This window comes from Lutra lutra, chromosome 11, assembly GCF_902655055.1.
Source record: "Lutra lutra chromosome 11, mLutLut1.2, whole genome shotgun sequence".
In the NCBI taxonomy this organism is placed as follows: Eukaryota; Metazoa; Chordata; class Mammalia; order Carnivora; family Mustelidae; genus Lutra; species Lutra lutra.
This window is the reverse complement of record NC_062288.1, coordinates 13942636-13959075: the sequence shown is the minus strand read 5'-3', so window position 1 is coordinate 13959075 and position 16440 is coordinate 13942636. Positions and strand designations below refer to the sequence as shown.

General features: G+C 44.9%; 1 protein-coding gene across 1 annotated transcript in view; it reads left to right on the top strand.

Moving 5' to 3' along the window:
• Positions 1 to 6607, top strand: part of RALA (RAS like proto-oncogene A) — a 76711-nt gene extending 70104 nt beyond the window's left edge. Inside the window, exon 5 of the mRNA XM_047694677.1 lies at positions 4670 to 6607. Within this exon, the coding sequence (XP_047550633.1) occupies positions 4670 to 4792 (123 nt within the window). The 3' untranslated portion in view covers positions 4793 to 6607. The remainder of the gene's footprint in view (positions 1 to 4669) is intronic.
• The last annotated feature ends 9833 nt before the right edge of the window (positions 6608 to 16440 follow it).

The following is a 16440-nucleotide window of genomic DNA, read 5'->3' as shown; positions in this document are numbered from 1 at the left end:
AAGAATCTGGACAGCTCACGGGGGAGATGGCTTGTCTCTGCTCCACAGTGTCTGGTGCCTGCGCTGAAAAGCTTCAAGTCCAGAAACGGGAAGCGGCTCGGCTTAGGTTCTAAACACCATTCGCACATGTCTGATTCAGCCAGTCCATGCTGGCTGTCGTCCAGGGACGCCTCGGTTCCTCACCATGTGACCTCTTCCAGGTGTCCTACTTCAGGCTTTCTTCCGGCAGGGAGGCAGGGTAAGTGCCAAGGGCCAGTGTCACAAGAGAAGAAGAACCAGGCAGAAACCGCATCACCTTCTCTGGCCTGGCCACAGAAGTTACACAGCCTTAATTTCGACTCCGTTCTGTTGGCCAGAGTAGTCCCAGAGTCCCAGCCCGGGTCAGAAGGGAGGGAAATGGACTCCACCTCCTGATGGAGAGTGGCAAGATGCCCGAAGAAAGCGGGGAGGATTGCTGTGGCCGGTGTGGGAACATGTGCTCTGTAGTCAACGGTCACCTCTCCAAAGCAAAACGAGATGAAACGTGGCGGCTTGTACAGCAGGGTAGAAGTTCCCGCTAACTGCTCTCGCTGCGCGTGCTGCTACACCCTGAGCGGTGTGCGTGCCGGGCCGCATAAAACACCTCAGTGGCTACGTAGAAGTAGCCTTGCTGCAACTTACTCAGTTTCTAGAATTAGGTGATACTTGGTTTCTTGCTGAGGAAATAATGTTAGTAGTTAAAAGAGCTCATATTCAGTCGCGTTTATAAGACGCAGGCACTGTGGCCAGCACTAGCCATGCATCTTTAACCCAATAAAGCAGAAGGACTCTTTTCATGCTCACTTTTGGGATGAGGAAACTGAGATGTGGAGAGATTACATACCTGAGTCGAGTTCAGAAGGCCTGTGATGGCAGCTGCTCGCCCTGCGTGTGGCCGGCTCTGGAGCCCACGTCATCTCACTCTTCTACTCCACACGATGGTTGGAGCCCCTGAGGTATCCCCCAGGTGTATGTCACCCTCTGTGGGAGCCACATACAGGTTTCCTGGGGTCGTGCGTGTTAACACTGTCTCCTTCTATTATATTGGGAAGTATCTTGTTTTGTCAGAGGAAACAAATCCTAGCTCCCCTACAAGACAGTAAGGGCTCATGCCGTGCCCTCCTCTGGCTTCCACATAGACCATTGCAAAGAAGTTTCAAAGAGGCAGATTTTGAATCCACTCTGTGAAAAGCTTCATGACCATCTGAGTGGTCGAGCAGGGGCCTTGCCCATCACAGAGGCCACGCCTGTCACAGAGGACACCTGGCAGTCCTGCTCACGGACTCGCTGGGTGCTGGTTCGTCCTCATGACCTTGTTAGCGGCCTTCTGGCTGAACGCTCTCGCTCTTGAAGCGTAACTCCAAGGTTGCTCCTAATTTTTAAGGAACATCTTGAAGGAATGGGAAGAGGTTGAGCAAGTAGATGGGTAGAGAGGATGATTTATTACATGAAGAGAGCCAAGTTTATGTTGGGGAGAGAATTTTAGTACAAATGTACTGTGTTTTTAATTTTTTTTTTTCACTAAAAACATGGACATATGCTTATTGTATAAAGAAAAATTTGTAGTAAGGAGAAAAAGGGAGTCACTCCTCACCCAGATTCCACTTCACTCTCCTTGCTGTGAGGTAACCACTGCTAACTCAGACGTCTTTCCAGATGTTTATCCACATTTAAAGACCAGTCTATAGAGTCTAAGGGAAGACTTGTGTTTGCTTGTGTTTCCCCTGTATATGTAGGATTTTTATAGCGCATATATAGTATATTTATGTATATATATACATAGTGTACATATAGTATATATATGTATATGTATATATATATAATGTATGTATATGTGTGTGTACACACGCACACACATATGGTATTTCTGTGTGTGTAGATCATGCATTTCTGTAGTTTGCTTTCTGAATTTTATAACAGGGCACCTGGGTGGCACAATCCGTTGAGCGTCCACCTCTTGACTTTCACTCAGGTCATGATTTCAGGGTCGTGAGATCAAGTGCCAGGCATAGAACCTACTTTAAAAAAAAAAATTAGGGACGCCTGGGTGGCTCAGTGGGTTAAGCCGCTGCCTTCGGCTCAGGTCATGATCCCAGCGTCCTGGGATCGAGTCCCGCGTCGGGCTCCTTGTTCTGTGGGGAGCCTGCTTCTCCCTCTGCCTCTGCCTGCCACTCTGTCTGCCTGTGCTTGCTCTCTCTCTCTGACAAATAAATAAAATAAATAAAATCTTTAAAAAAAAAAAAAAAAAAAAAAAAAAATTAAAAAAAAAAATTAAACCACCTTCTGGAGTGCAGTCCATAGTGATATATCTGCATCAGAAGGCTGCAGGGGCGTCCTCTGATGTTACTTGCAGCTAGTTTGGAAGCTTCCTGCCTCGGCGGGCCAGCTGTAGACTCGAAGGGCAGGTGTTCCGAAATCACCCCAGGGAAGCCGAGGTGCATCAAGGGGGGGCAGAGACCTCTGGCGTCTGTGTCACCTGTTTCAGTCTCCTGAATTCTCTGTGAGTTTTCTCTGCTCGGTTTTTCCCTGTTCTAACCACTTGCACCCCTTTGAGTGTTGGTCCTGTGTCCATTTGACTTAAGCCATTAGTCTCTAATCACTTCCTTGCCTTTTTTTTTTTAATAGCTTCCTTGCTTTCTGACTCACATTCTGTTTCTTACTCCAGATCAGGGATCAGCCATTTATCTAAGGAACACAGTTCCCCTGGGAGGAATGGTATTTAGCAGCCATAGCCTGAGGACGAATGTGCTCACCGCTGTTGCCTTGTCGTTGCTTCGTGGCCTTCCTTGAAGTGCTGGGAAATATGTAGTAAAGAAAACAAATCATGAGAGCATACTGTTACTTCTGATTCAGTTTTAGCATTCAGGACTTTCTGCTTCTTTGACTTTATGTTCGTATCTTCTCTCTTACACTGGAAGTCTTGGTTCCTTACCTGCATTAGCGTGATTGCTCTCTTGCAGTGTCCTGCAACCCGTTGTACAAGATTGTTCCAAGTCAGCAACGCCGCCGTTGCTGTGAACAGCTCAGTTACAAAGTGAAGTTCAAGAGTTGTCTTGTTTTTTTATTTGTTGAGGTTTTTAAAATTTTTATTCTTAGCTTCTAGTCTGAGATGTATATTCTCTATGCCGTGTTTTAAAGTCTCTTGAATTCTCTCCTCTGTATGATTATGTCACCAACTCTCTGTGTAGCTCGCCTTAAAGTGTTTTAGTTTGATTTTCAGTTTTCGGCAGCTGCTTTTTTGTGTTTAATTCCATTTTTTAATATGTAAAACATTTACCGTTCCAAAGTAGAAGTTGTACCATGAAGTATATTCACAGATGCCTCACTGTTCTGTGTCCCCTGTTCCCTTCGTCCTGAAAATAATAGCAGTGTTTGGTTTATTCTTTCATTGTTTCTGTTTCAAATGCAGGCAAACCCACATAACTCCTGCAGGTAGCCCTCTGCCTGAGCTTTACAGCACCGCGCCTTCCCAGTTAGCCTTTCCTTCAGAGAGCTAGAGGCGCGCCGGCCACTATGTAACATACATTTGTTTACTTTGCACCTTCGCAATGCACAGGCCAACTAGAAATTTTGAAATCTTTATATTCAGCTGAGTTCTTAATATGTCGGTGTGGTGTCACTTCTTATTTCATGCTTATGAGAAAAATAAACAAAACCAAAGTAATAACTGAATGTTTTTAATTCAGAATTTTAGAGTGTAGACCCTGAAATTTTTTCATAAAGTCATCATACACATACTTGTAACTACTTACGTACGATGTGAGCCCATGTCCTTTTAGACCCTTGTCTGTCTGCCCTCCGGCATTTGTCAGCAATATTTAACTTTTGAGTTGTTCTAATAATTTTTTAGTTATTGTGCTAATAGCTCTCATTTGCCAGTTTCTGGATAGGAGACAGAATTGATAAAATCTCAAGTATGTTGCCACAAAGAAAATTGTTTTCTTAGTACCTGGTATCAGAATGATAAAGGAAGCACTCATTTTCCTCAGCTTTGTTTCTCAAAATGGAGCTGAAAACAAACAAGTTATTAAATATAAATTGTATTAAACATAAATTACCTTTAAATATGAATTGGTGGGGCGCCTGGGTGGCTCAGTGGGTTAAGCCGCTGCCTTCGGCTCAGGTCATGATCCCAGGTCCTGGGTTCGAGCCCCACATCGGGCTTTCTGCTCAGCAGGGAGCCTGCTTCCTCCTCTCTCTCTGCCTGCCTCTCTGCTTACTTGTGATTTCTCTCTGTCAAATAAATAAATAAAATCTTTAAAAATAAATAAATAAATATGAATTGGTGAAATACATTCATTATTGTATAAACAGAATCCACATCATCTATAGTGTTATTATCGTCTTTATCTTTGGAGCTGTCGTCATCTATAGGTTATTATCTTCTTTATCTTAAAAATTGGGATGAGAAGATTAGGTTATATGATGTGAACAATTGTACCAAAAAGTGTAACTCAGAAAATGTCCCAGCTTTCTCAGTATACCTGGAGAAGGAGACTTTGGTTTTATGCTCTCTTCTCCCTGTACTCCCTAAACAAGAGCACTTAAGTAGTTACTCTTAGTTCATTCCCAGGGCTTACTGCTGTGGTTCCAAGAAGTACCAAGCTCATGTTATCTGTTGGCTTTATGTACCCTGTTTTCTTCTTTCCAGGTATTTTTTGATCTGATGAGGGAAATTCGAGCCAGAAAGATGGAAGACAGCAAAGAAAAGAATGGAAAAAAGAAGAGGAAAAGTTTAGCCAAGAGAATCAGAGAAAGATGCTGCATTTTATAATCAAAGCCCAAACTCCTTTCTTATCTTGACCATACTAATAAATATAATTTATAAGCATTGCCATCGAAGGCTCAATTGACTGAAATTACTTTAACAATTTGGAAATTGTCATGTATCACTAAAAGCATGAATTGGAACTGCACTGAAAGTCAAATTCACTTTAAAAAAAAGAAATTAATGTGGCTTCACCAAGAAGCAAAGTTCAACTTCTTTCATAATTGCCTACATTTATTGCGGTCCTGAACGTAGCGTGTGGGCTTGTGTTTCGAGGGCAGTCTTTCTGGAACTGTTAGAGCTGAGATGGGGTTGGGGGGAAGGGAGGAAAGGCTACTTCCTCTGGTTTATTATAAAGCTTAAATTTTATATCATTTTAAAATGTCTTGGTCTTCTACTGCCTTGAAAAATGACAATTGTGAACATGGTAGTTAAACTGTACCACTTTTTTAAACCATTGTTATGCAAAATATAGAAGCAAAGTTGTTGGCATGATTGTTGCATATAGTTCAATTGAGAGTGATTCATCTGTGAACCTGCATTAATTACCTGGTGATTAACGTGGAAAAGTGGTGTAAACTTGTACATGGAAATTTTTGAATATGCCTTAATTTAGAAACCGAAAAATACCCGGTGACATCATCCTGGGTGTGTCCTCACTGGTGCCGTGGGCCCATCGCCCCGCGTGTCCTGGTGAGAAAATTTGCCTGGTGTGGAGTACAACTTTTGTATAGAAGATTCGTAAAAAAATAACCGTCTGCTAGGATCTGTCCAAATTTACAATGTGTGCCATACTCTGGTTCTTGAAAGTAAGGTTCCAGAGCACCTCGATTACTTTTGACTAACTGTAAGGTAGTTTGCAAAAAAGGGCCAGCATATGCTTGTAAGATACCTTGAGGCCGTGAGGATTCAGCGCAGTCACGTTTCAGTGATCCCTCTTTTTCTTTAAAATGCTGGTGCCCGGAAATCCCTTTCTGCAAGTGGTGAGCATGTGTTAAGTTGTTGTTGGTCTCTCTGGAACAAGGGCACGGGAAGAACGTCGTTAGTGCATTTTGCCCTGGAACACTTGGGGAAGGCGCGCATGCTGGCCAGCTGGGCTCTGGGAGAGTTTTCAGGAGTCATCACGAAGAACACCAGAGCCACATTGTCCTGACATTAACACCAGGCCGTCAGCCCCGAGTGTAGTGCAGGAAGCATGTGTGGCAAACGCAGGCCGTTGTGTGGTGCGTCCCCTAGAAGAAATCTAGCATGCTATCTGGGAACATAATTTCAACAGGAAATACACTGCTGTCCAGAGTTTTCTTTTCTTCCTCGGAATGGGTCTAAGAGAGTTGATTCAACAAAGTTCGTCTTTCTCTTGGCTCAGTCCTAATTTCAACAAGTCCAAGATGTGTTCAGGCATTCCAGGTAACAGGTGTGTACGTAAAGTTAACAAAAATAGGCTTTTTAGGAACTCAGCTCTTTAGATACTCCATCTGGCTTGTCCTGTTAAATATTTGTCCTTAAAGGGTTGGAGATGTACATCTTTCATTTCGTATTTTTCATAGGCTATGCCATGTGCAGAATTTAAGTTACCCGTGTGACAGCCGCCCCGCGGGCCCAGCGATCTCCGTGTGTACTCACTGCAGTCTCATCTAACCAGGGGTCCTAACCACTAACATTGTGACTTTGCTTTAGACCTTTCCTCTCCTGGGTACTGAGGTGCTATGAAGCCAACTGACAAAGATGCATCACATGTCTTAGGCTGATGCCACTACCCAAATGGTTTATTTGCAAAATTGAGCCATTTAAAGACCAATAAACTTCCTTTTTTTAAATGCTTGTGGTGTTACTTGATGTTTATTATATATATGTAATATGTAACATTTAGACTTACCAACCTGGGCAGCTTTACAGGAGATTTTAAAACCGCTAAATCTCAGGGCACCTGGGTGGCTCATTCGGTTGAGCGTCTACCTTCCTCATGGGTCATGAGCTCGCGGTCCTGGGATCGAGCCACGTGTCGGGCTGTCAGCTCCACAGCGAGTCGGCCTCTCCCTCTGCTTCTGTGATCGCTTTCGCTCTCTCTAAAATAAAATCTTTAAAAATATATAAATAAATAAAACCGCTAAATCTCCAGGCACCTGGGTGCTTAGTCGGTTAAACATCTGCCTTTGGCTTGGGTCATGATCCCAGGATTCGAGCCCCGTGTCCGGCTCCCTGCTCAGCGGGTAGCCTGCTGCTCCCCCTACTTGTGCACTTTCTCTGTCAAATAAAGAAAGAGAACCTTAAAAACAAACAAACAAACAAAAAACACTAAATCTCTTGAACTCTCAGTTTAGGGCTTGCTTTTGGGTAACACCAGATTCCCTCAGTGACTAGCCTTGGTGCTCGGTGGGAGAATCCCATGAGCATAATTACAAGGAAGATTCCCTTATGTGGTCATGAAAGTCACATTGTGTGCAGTACTTTCTGAGTACTGCTGATGTCCAGAGTGATCAGGGGATGGCTTTATATTCATGTTCTAATCAGAATGATCCCCACAGGTAATTTAATTTCCAAATTGTGGCAGGAGTCACCACGCTGCTACCATCTCACGAGCCTCAGGCCATTCATTCTCCCTCACATCGGATGTCTGGTGGGAAATGGTGGTGGGAACTATCAAAGAGCCTGGGGGTTAGGAACGATCTGGCCCAATTTTGACTGAGCACTACCTATTCAAAAGCCAGTTGATTTTAATTTCTTAATTCATAAACAGTGCTAGAATGAGCACATTTGAGTTATAGTTGGCATAGTTTTAACCTCACTGGACCCATTTTTTTTTAAGATTTTATTTATTTGGCGGGGAGAGAGTGAGGGTGCATGAGCGGGGATGGAGGGGGTTGCAGAGGGAGAGAAGGGGACCTCCACTGAGCATGGAGCTCAATCCCATGACCCGAGATCATGACTTGAGCTGAAACCAGGAGTCAAACGCTTGACCAACTGAGTCCCTGGACCTGTTTTTAACACCAATATGGAGTATGCTGTTAAGTATTACATACCAACAAAGGTTAGAGTAAGTTCCAGTCTTAAACTAAATCAGAATGCCATGTCTCAAAATTGTGCGACAGGGCCATAAAAGTTAATACTTGGCAACCTTGGGCGCCTGGGTGGCTCAGTGGGTTAAGCCGCTGCCTTCGGCTCAGGTCATGATCTCAGGGTCCTGGGATCGAGTCCCGCATCGGGCTCTCTGCTCAGCAAGAAGCCTGCTTCCCTCTCTCTCTCTCTCTGCCTGCCTCTCCGTCTGCTTGTGATCTCTGTCTGTCAAATAAATAAATAAAATCTTTAAAAAAAAAAAAATACTTGGCAACCTTATGTTACCACCATTAGAGTAAAACTGTCAAATCATTTACCAAAAGTTCCTGCAAAGTTTTCAAAATAACCCTTTTGATTGAATCCAGTGTTGTAAGTCTCCTTCAGCCAACCGCAAGAGTGGCCGGTCACTAGAGGCCTTCGTTCGTGCCTTTCCTTTTCAGTCCATATTTGTGGGCGCTGCTGGGAATAGAACAGGGAAAGGACAAACAGGGGTTGGGGCGATTAGGGAGTCACACTAAAGAAGGGACCTCTGGGGACGCCTGGGTGGCTCAGTTGGTTAAGCAGCTGCCTTCGGCTCAGGTCATGATCCCAGCGTCCTGGGATCGAGTCCCACATCGGGCTCCTTGCTTGGCGGGGAGCCTGCTTCTCCCTCTGCCTCTGCCTGCCATTCTGTCTGCCTGTGCTCGCTCGCTCTCCTCTCTCTGACAAATAAATAAAAAATCTTAAAAAAAAAAAATTCTTAACTATCCATTAAAAAAAAAAAAAAAAGAAGGGACCTCTGTACCCCATGTAGAAAGAGGGTAAATATAAAAAAAAAAAAAATTAGGTCTACTTACTCTGGGCTGGACCGCCTCCCTATTTCTTATGATTGCCAACATGTGAAGCAATCCTAAGAAGGGGCACCTGATTGGCAACTCAGTCTGAGCGTCAGACTCGATCTCGGGTCTTGATCTCAGGTTCGTGAGTTTGAGCCCTGCATTGGGTACGGAACCTACTTAATAATAGCAAACAATGCATCTTATGTGCCAGATATTGTGTACATGTAGTTAAATTTAACGTTCATCCTACGAGGCAGGTGCTGTCACTAACCCCTATTTTGCGGATGAAGGACCAGTAACGCCCAGGGCCACAAGGCTAGCAACTACCAGCCGGCAAAGGAAGTACAGCAGGGGGGGGCCCATGCCCTTCTCCGCTGCACAGTGCAGGAGGAGCAGAGTGGAGACAAGAACGAATTGTTGGGTAGCCAGTACCAAGGTGGGATGCGCCCCAGGTGTCCCCACAGTGGCGGCAGCCGCTTCAGCGCTGATGGCCTGGCTGGGAGCCGGAGGCGAAGAGGCCCCTGTGTGGACAGCCTGGTTGGTAAGAGAAAGGCCAAGTGCCCGGAGGGAAAGCTTTGTGCAGTGCTCCACCGCAGACTCAGGTCTCACTGTGCGTTTTCCGGAACCTCGGGAAGGAGCAGCCTTCCTCGGGGATGGCCAGCAGTTTCATCCAGAGTCTCCTGGCTGCAGAGTAACGTCCTGGCCCTGCGCTCCAGCAGCCCCGCACACAGCTGCTGCGGACAGAGGCCTGGAGGCTGCCGGGGTGGGGAGCGGGGAGTCTGGGCCATCCGTAGTCTCAGTCTCCGCAGAACACACTCCTGGGGGGCGGCCGGGGCGGGGGGGGGGGGGGCGCTGATCTGATAGAAGAACGAGACGGCTTTTATCCAAAGCCCCGACGAAACCCAGCAGCCGGCGGCGTGTTCAGGTGCTTCCAGCCCCCCACACCCCCGCAGGAAATGCTCCTAAGGGCAGAGCGTTCCACACACAAGGGTCTGTTGACTGGAAGGGAAAGGAGCAGAGAGATTGGAAGCTGACATCCCTGGGGCCTCTGCGGAGCAAGGGCAAGGAATTTCAGGCTGCAGCCCCCGGAATTGTCTGCGGACTGACCTTGGCAAAGGACGTCTGATGCGGTGGAAAGAGCAGGGTCCTAGAAGTTGGCTTAGAAAGGGCCGTAACCACCATTTCACCGGGTTTACAGGCCGGCAGGGGGAGGGCATTGCCCAAGATCCCATGAGTCAGGTAAGAACCAGAATCAGGTGTGCAGTCTTGGGATCAAATTTCCTTCCCCTTACCAGCTTGGGGGTGATGTCGAGGCTGCCTGACCTGGAGACGGCTCGAGAGAGACCCAGCCTCCCAGAACCCGGTGAGCTGACTTGTCTGGCCTCCGTGACTTCTCTGTGGCCTTGAGGAGCTCCCACAGACCCCAGGTTCTTGACTGTAAAACAGGCAGTCACTGCCTACCTCCTGGGATGATTACAAAGAGGGCCCAGAGAATACACTATTTTTACTAGAGGGCATATGCTTTTTAATGCAGAGGAAGGTTCTAACTGTGCCTGGCCTCCGTTCTTAATAAAAACCGTGTCTGTGCAACGTTCAACCACGTGGGCCTTGGAAGGCCGTGCTGTGATGGTCAGGGGCTGCCCGTCTCAGCAGCACACTGTGCTTTCAGAGTGGAAACCTCACAGCGGGGAAGCACGTTCCTCTTGTTCCAAAACTGACTGTTCATTCATTCATTCATTCATCAAACACAATTCTTCATTCTTCTCCATCTTTACCACCTCCATTCTCATCCAGACTAAAGGATTTCACCCAACAGACTCCTAGTTTCCCACCTTACCCTGCCCTTGCTCCCCTCCTAACCCCCACCCAGTCCATTCTGGATACAACAATCAGGGCAAAGGGCGGACCTGATTGGGTCCTCCCTTGGCTTAAACCATCTCATTCACTGAGATGGTTTCACAGGTCCTTTTCAGGATGAACGCAGAACTCAAAAAAATAAGATGGAGTCGGCTCAAAAACACCCCCTCAAAGATGTCTCTGTCCTCGCCCCCAGAATTTGCGAATATGTTACTACCTTACGTGGCAAAAGGGGCTTTGCAGGCATGAGGAAGTAAGGATCTTGAGATGGGGGATCATCCTGGATTATGTCGGTGGACCCAGGGTAATCACAAGATTTATATGCTGGAGGCGGAAAGGTCAGAGTTAAAGTCAGAGAAGGAGTCAGGACAACAGAAACAGAGAGCCAAGCGATTCAGTGCCATGACCCAAGGATCTGATCCAGAGTGGATTATAAATTCAATCAGTTAGCAACAATGTTGCTTTTCCCTACCAGCCCATCCCCCAGGGCAGCACAGAGTCTGGTACTTAGCAAGGCTCCCCAAGGGTTTACAGGACTGGATGAAGTTGCCCCACAGATAAAACAGCCGCAAGGAGCCTTCAGACCAGAGAGAAGACAGGTTCTATGGACGGCATCAAACAACAGAGGAAGTGCTATCGAAGCGTGGAAAAGTCCCGTGGGAAGAAAAAGTTGGGGGGGGGGTCACCGAGTCACTCCTATCCATGGACCAGTGTTGTCTATTTAACTTTTTATTACGGAAAAACTTCGTCATTCATAAGAGTAGAGAGAAAAGTAGGACAGACACCCACACACACCCTGTATGGTCCATCCAGGTTCACTAAGCAGCAACATTTTGCCAACTACATTTTTCTTTCTGGAATATTTTAAAGTAATCCCAAGAAATTATAACACTTTACCCTTAAGTACTTCTCTTTTGTTTTTGTTTTTAAAGATTTTATTTACTTATTTGACAGAGATCACAAGTTGGCAGAGAGGCAGGCAGAGAGAGGGGGGGGGGAAGGAGGCTCCCCGCTGAGCAGAGAGCCCATGTGGGGCTCGATCCCAGGACCCTGGGATCATGACCCAAGCTGAAGGCAGAGGCTTAACCCACTGAGCCACCCAGGCGCCCCGTACTTCTCTTTTGTTCGTGAATATTTTAACTTTTTTTTAAAGGATGTGTCCATTTTTATCTTCTTTAAGTAACATCTACACCCAACATGGGGCTCAAACGCACGACTCCGAGACCAAGAGTCGCACGCTCCAAGCACCCCCATTGTTTCTGAATATTTTAAAACAAATTCCAGCTATTACATCATTTCACCTGTGAATACTTCAGCATAGGTAAAGATAGGTAAAGATGAACCTTCAATAGGTAAAGATGATTTTTGTTCATCAAACATGCTAACAAAATTAATAGTAATCCCTTAATACTGTCTAATACCCAGTCTATATTCAAATTTTTGCTGTTTTCTCCTGCCAACTCTCTTTTTTGTTTGTTTGTTTGTTTGTTTCTGTTGGGATCCAAATACGGTACACACATCATATATTTTATTTCATGTTCAAGTCTTTTATTTTACAAATTTTGTGTTACAATAATTTTAGATTTACAGTCCAGTTGCCAAGATTGGACAGAGCGTTCCTGTATATCTCCTCCCAGCAGAGCCCAGTCACACTTGTCACAAGGCATAATTAACATTGGTACACAGCAGTTAACTACGGACTTCATGGGATACCACCCGTGTCCCCACTCTTTCTGTTTCACGTTCTAACCCCCTATCCGCACTGGACGTAGTCTTCATGTCTCCACTGTCCCCTCCAGTTGATGACAGTTCCTAACAGAATTGAGCTGAAAGTGTGTGAGCACGGCCCCGTGGCAGAGAAGGCACCGTCCGGTGTGAGCTCCCCGCTTCCCCTCACCGGCCACGAGTCTGAATCCCACTCCTCTTCGCCCCCAGACAGCCCCCATCTTGGCAGCTGGTAGGCGATCGACATATGAAATAGAGGGTCTTACATTCAAAAGGCATGTGGTTCTCGGCCAAGGTGTGGAGAAACATCTTGGAAGGTGGTTTGGCAGGATCTATTAAAATATAAAAAGCACAGGGTGGCTGGATGGCTCGGTCAGTTGAGTGTCCAACTCTTGATTTCAACTCAGGTCATGATCTCAGAGTTGTGGGATCCAGCCCCGCGTCGGGCTCCGCACTCAGCATGGAGTCTGCTTGTGATTCTCTCTCCTCCCTCAGCCCCGTCTCTCATTCTTTCTCTCTCTCTCTCCTCCTCCCTCTCTAAAATAAATACAATCTTAATATGTGTGTGTGTGTATATACATATGTGTGTATATAAATATATATATATATGTATATAATACCTTAATGTTCTCAACACTCCCTTTCTCTGGGAGTATTGTGCTAAAGAAACACTCACACGTGTGCCCAGAGCCCTGGACGGGGCGGTTCATTGCAGCACTGTTTGCTGGAGACCCATTGGGACCCACGTGGACGTTCTAGGAGCAGAGGTGTGACTAAACATAATTCAGTGACACAATGCAAGGCTTTTTATGACAGTGTGAAGGAACAGACCAGAGATATCTATCAACATTAAGAAGCTCACTAAAATATCCCTCATTCAAGGGCACCTGGGTGGCTCAGTGGGTTAAAGCCTCTGTCTTCGGCTCAGGTCATGATCGGGTCCTGGGATCGGGCCCCACATCGGGCTCCCTGCTTAGCGGGGAGCCTGCTTCCCTCTCTCTCTCTGCCTGTCTCTCTGCCTACTTGTGATCTCTGTCTGTCAAATAAATAAATAAAATCTTAAAAAAAAATAAAAATAGAAAAAATATCCCTCATTCAAAAAATGTATCTTGCACTGCAATATAAACAGTATAAGTTTTTTGTAAAACCCATATACAAAACAGCACTATATACATTGTGAGTTTGTGTATCTTGAGAAAAGTATTTTTTAAAAATCTAGGTGCTATACCTCAAATACATTATGATGGTTATCCCCGGGGGGATGGTGAGGAAGGAATGGATTTGGGGGTTGAAACTTTATCAAACTTACTTTACTATTTTTAAATAAAGAACACATCCATGTAGGTCATCTGAGTGGCTCAATTTGTTGAGGATCTCCTCTTTTCTTTAAGATTTTATTTATTTATTTGTCAGAGAGAGAGTACGCAAGCACAGGGAGTGGCAGGCAGAGGGAGAAGCAGACTCCCTGCTGAGCAGGGAGCCAGATGGGGGACTCGATCCAAGGACTCCAGGATCATGAGCTGAGCCGAAGGCCGACGTTTAATTGACTGAGCCAACCAGGTGTCTGGTCACCAAGTAGCTGACTCTTGATCTCAGCTCAGATCTTGATTTCAGGATCATGAGTTCAAACCCTGTGTTGAGCATGAAGCCTATTTAAAAAAAAGAGAGAGAGAGAAATACATTCATGTACTACTTACATGATCGAAACTAATTTTTTTAAGTATACAAGTACACATACCCAACAAAGACCTTATATCAAGAATTTACAAAGAACTCTCAAAACTCCACAGTGATAAGCAAACTCCAAGAAACAGACAAAAGGCATAAACAGGTATTACACTCGCTGGCAAATAAACACATGAAAAGATGTTCCGCATCATTAACCACTAGAAAAATGCAAATTAAAGACACTGTCAAGATAATGAAAAGATAAGTCACAGACTGGAAGAAAATATTTGCAGAAGACACATCTGTTAAAAGAACCGTTATCCAAAAATACGCAAAGAACACTTTAAATTCAACAATAAGAAAACAACTCAATTTAAAAATGGGCCAAAGAACTTAACAGATACTTCATCAAAGAAGACACAGGCTAGCAAATAATCATACGAGAAGAGGCTGCACATCCTCAGTCATTGAGGACACGCAGATTAGAACAACCGAGATCCCACTACCCACTATCAGAATGGCCAAGATCCAAAACAGTTACAACACCAAATGCTGGTGATGATGTGGAGAAGAAGAACCCGCATTTGTTGCTGGTGGGAATGCGAAATGGAACAGCCCCTTAGCAGGACAGCGGGGTGGTTCTTAGAAAACTAAACATATTCTCGCCATACAGTCCAACAATTGTGTTCCTAGGTATTCACCCAAAGAAGCTGAAAACTTACATCTACACAAAAACCTGAACTTGGATGTTTATAGCAGCTTTATTTTTTAATTGCGGAAACATGGAAGCAACCATGATGTCCTTTGGTAGGGGAATGGATAAATAAATCGTGGTCCATCTAATAATGGAATGTTGTTCAATTCTGAAGAATTAAGTGCATACCACTAAGGGAACGAAGAGAGCCTGAAAAGACACCATATTGTATAACCCAACTAAATAACACTCCAGAAAAGGCAAAATTATGGAAATAGTTAAAAGATGGGTGGTTGCCAGGGTTTAGAGAGGAGGCAGAGCACAGAGGATTTTTAGGGCAGTGAAAATATTCCATGCGATACCATAATGATGGTTACATGTCATTATACATTTGTTCAAGTCCAGAGAATGTGCAATGCCAGGATGTACACCTAATGTAAATGATGGATTCTTGGTGATAACAATGTGTCTGTATAGGTTCTCCAATTATAATAAATGTGCCCCACACTCCTATGGGGGATGTTGATAATGAAGGAAGCTACACATGTGTAGGGGCAGGGAGTCCATGTCTCTTAATTTTGGTGTGAACGTAAAGCTGATCTAAAAATGGCTTAGTTGGTTGAGCAATTTTCTTCAGTTCAGGTCATGATCCTGGAGTCCCCAGATGGAATCTCACGTGGGGCGGTGGGGTCCCCTGCTCAGCAGGGGGTCTGCTTCTCCCTCTGACCTTCACCCTCTCATGTTTGCTCTCTTATTCTCTCTCTCTCTCAGATAAATAAATAAAATCTTTTTTTAAAAAATAGACTTTATTTTTTTTAAGATTTTATTTATTTATCTGACAGACAAAGATAATATGTAGGCAGAGAGGCAGGCCGAGGGGGAAGAGAAGCAGGCTCCCTGCTGAGCAGGAAGCCCGATGCGGGGCTCAATCCCAGGATCCTGGGATCACAACCTGAGCCGAAGGCAGAGGCTTTAACCCACTGAGCCACCCAGACACCCCTAAAGTCTATTTTTAAAAACACAGGCACCTGGGAGGCACAGTCAGTTAAGTGTCCCACTCTTGGTTTCAACTCAGGTCGTGATCTCAGCATCAGGACATCCAGCCCCGTGACGGGCTCTGCGGGCAGCACAGAGTCTGCTTGAGATTCTCTCTCTCCCTCTCCCTCTGCAACCCCCCCCCACGCCACCCTCCACGTACATGCATGCTCTCTCTCTCAAATAAATAAAACTTTAAAAATAAATAAATAAAAATAAAAAATAAAAATGCATGCTAAAAAACCCTCTCCATTTGCAGACAACATGATTTTGTATATAGAAAATCCTAAGGAGGGGGCGCCTGGGTGGCTCAGTTGGTTAAGCGTCTGCCTTTGGCTTAGGGCATGATCCTGGGGACCTGGGATGGAACCCAGAGTCGGGCTGCCTGCTCAGAGGGAGCCTGCTTCTTCCTCTCCCTCTACCCCTCCCTACTGTTCATGCTCTCTCTCATGCTCTTTCTCATTCAAATAAATAAATAAAATCTTTTTAAAAAAGACAAAAACAACAAAAGAAACATATATAGATAAATTGGACTTCATCAAAATTAAAGTCATTTGTGCTTCAAAGAATACCACGAAGGAAGCATAAAGAATGGAAGAAAATATTTGCAAACCATAAATCTAAGGGACTTGTATCTAGATTATATATGAAAACTCTTACAACAATAAGAAGATAAATAGCCCAATTTAAAAATGGACAAAGGATTCAAGTAGACATTTTTTCCAAAGAAGATATGCAAAAGGCCATAGAGCATATGAAAAGATGGTCAATGTCTCTAGTCATTAGAAAAAGTCAAATCAAAA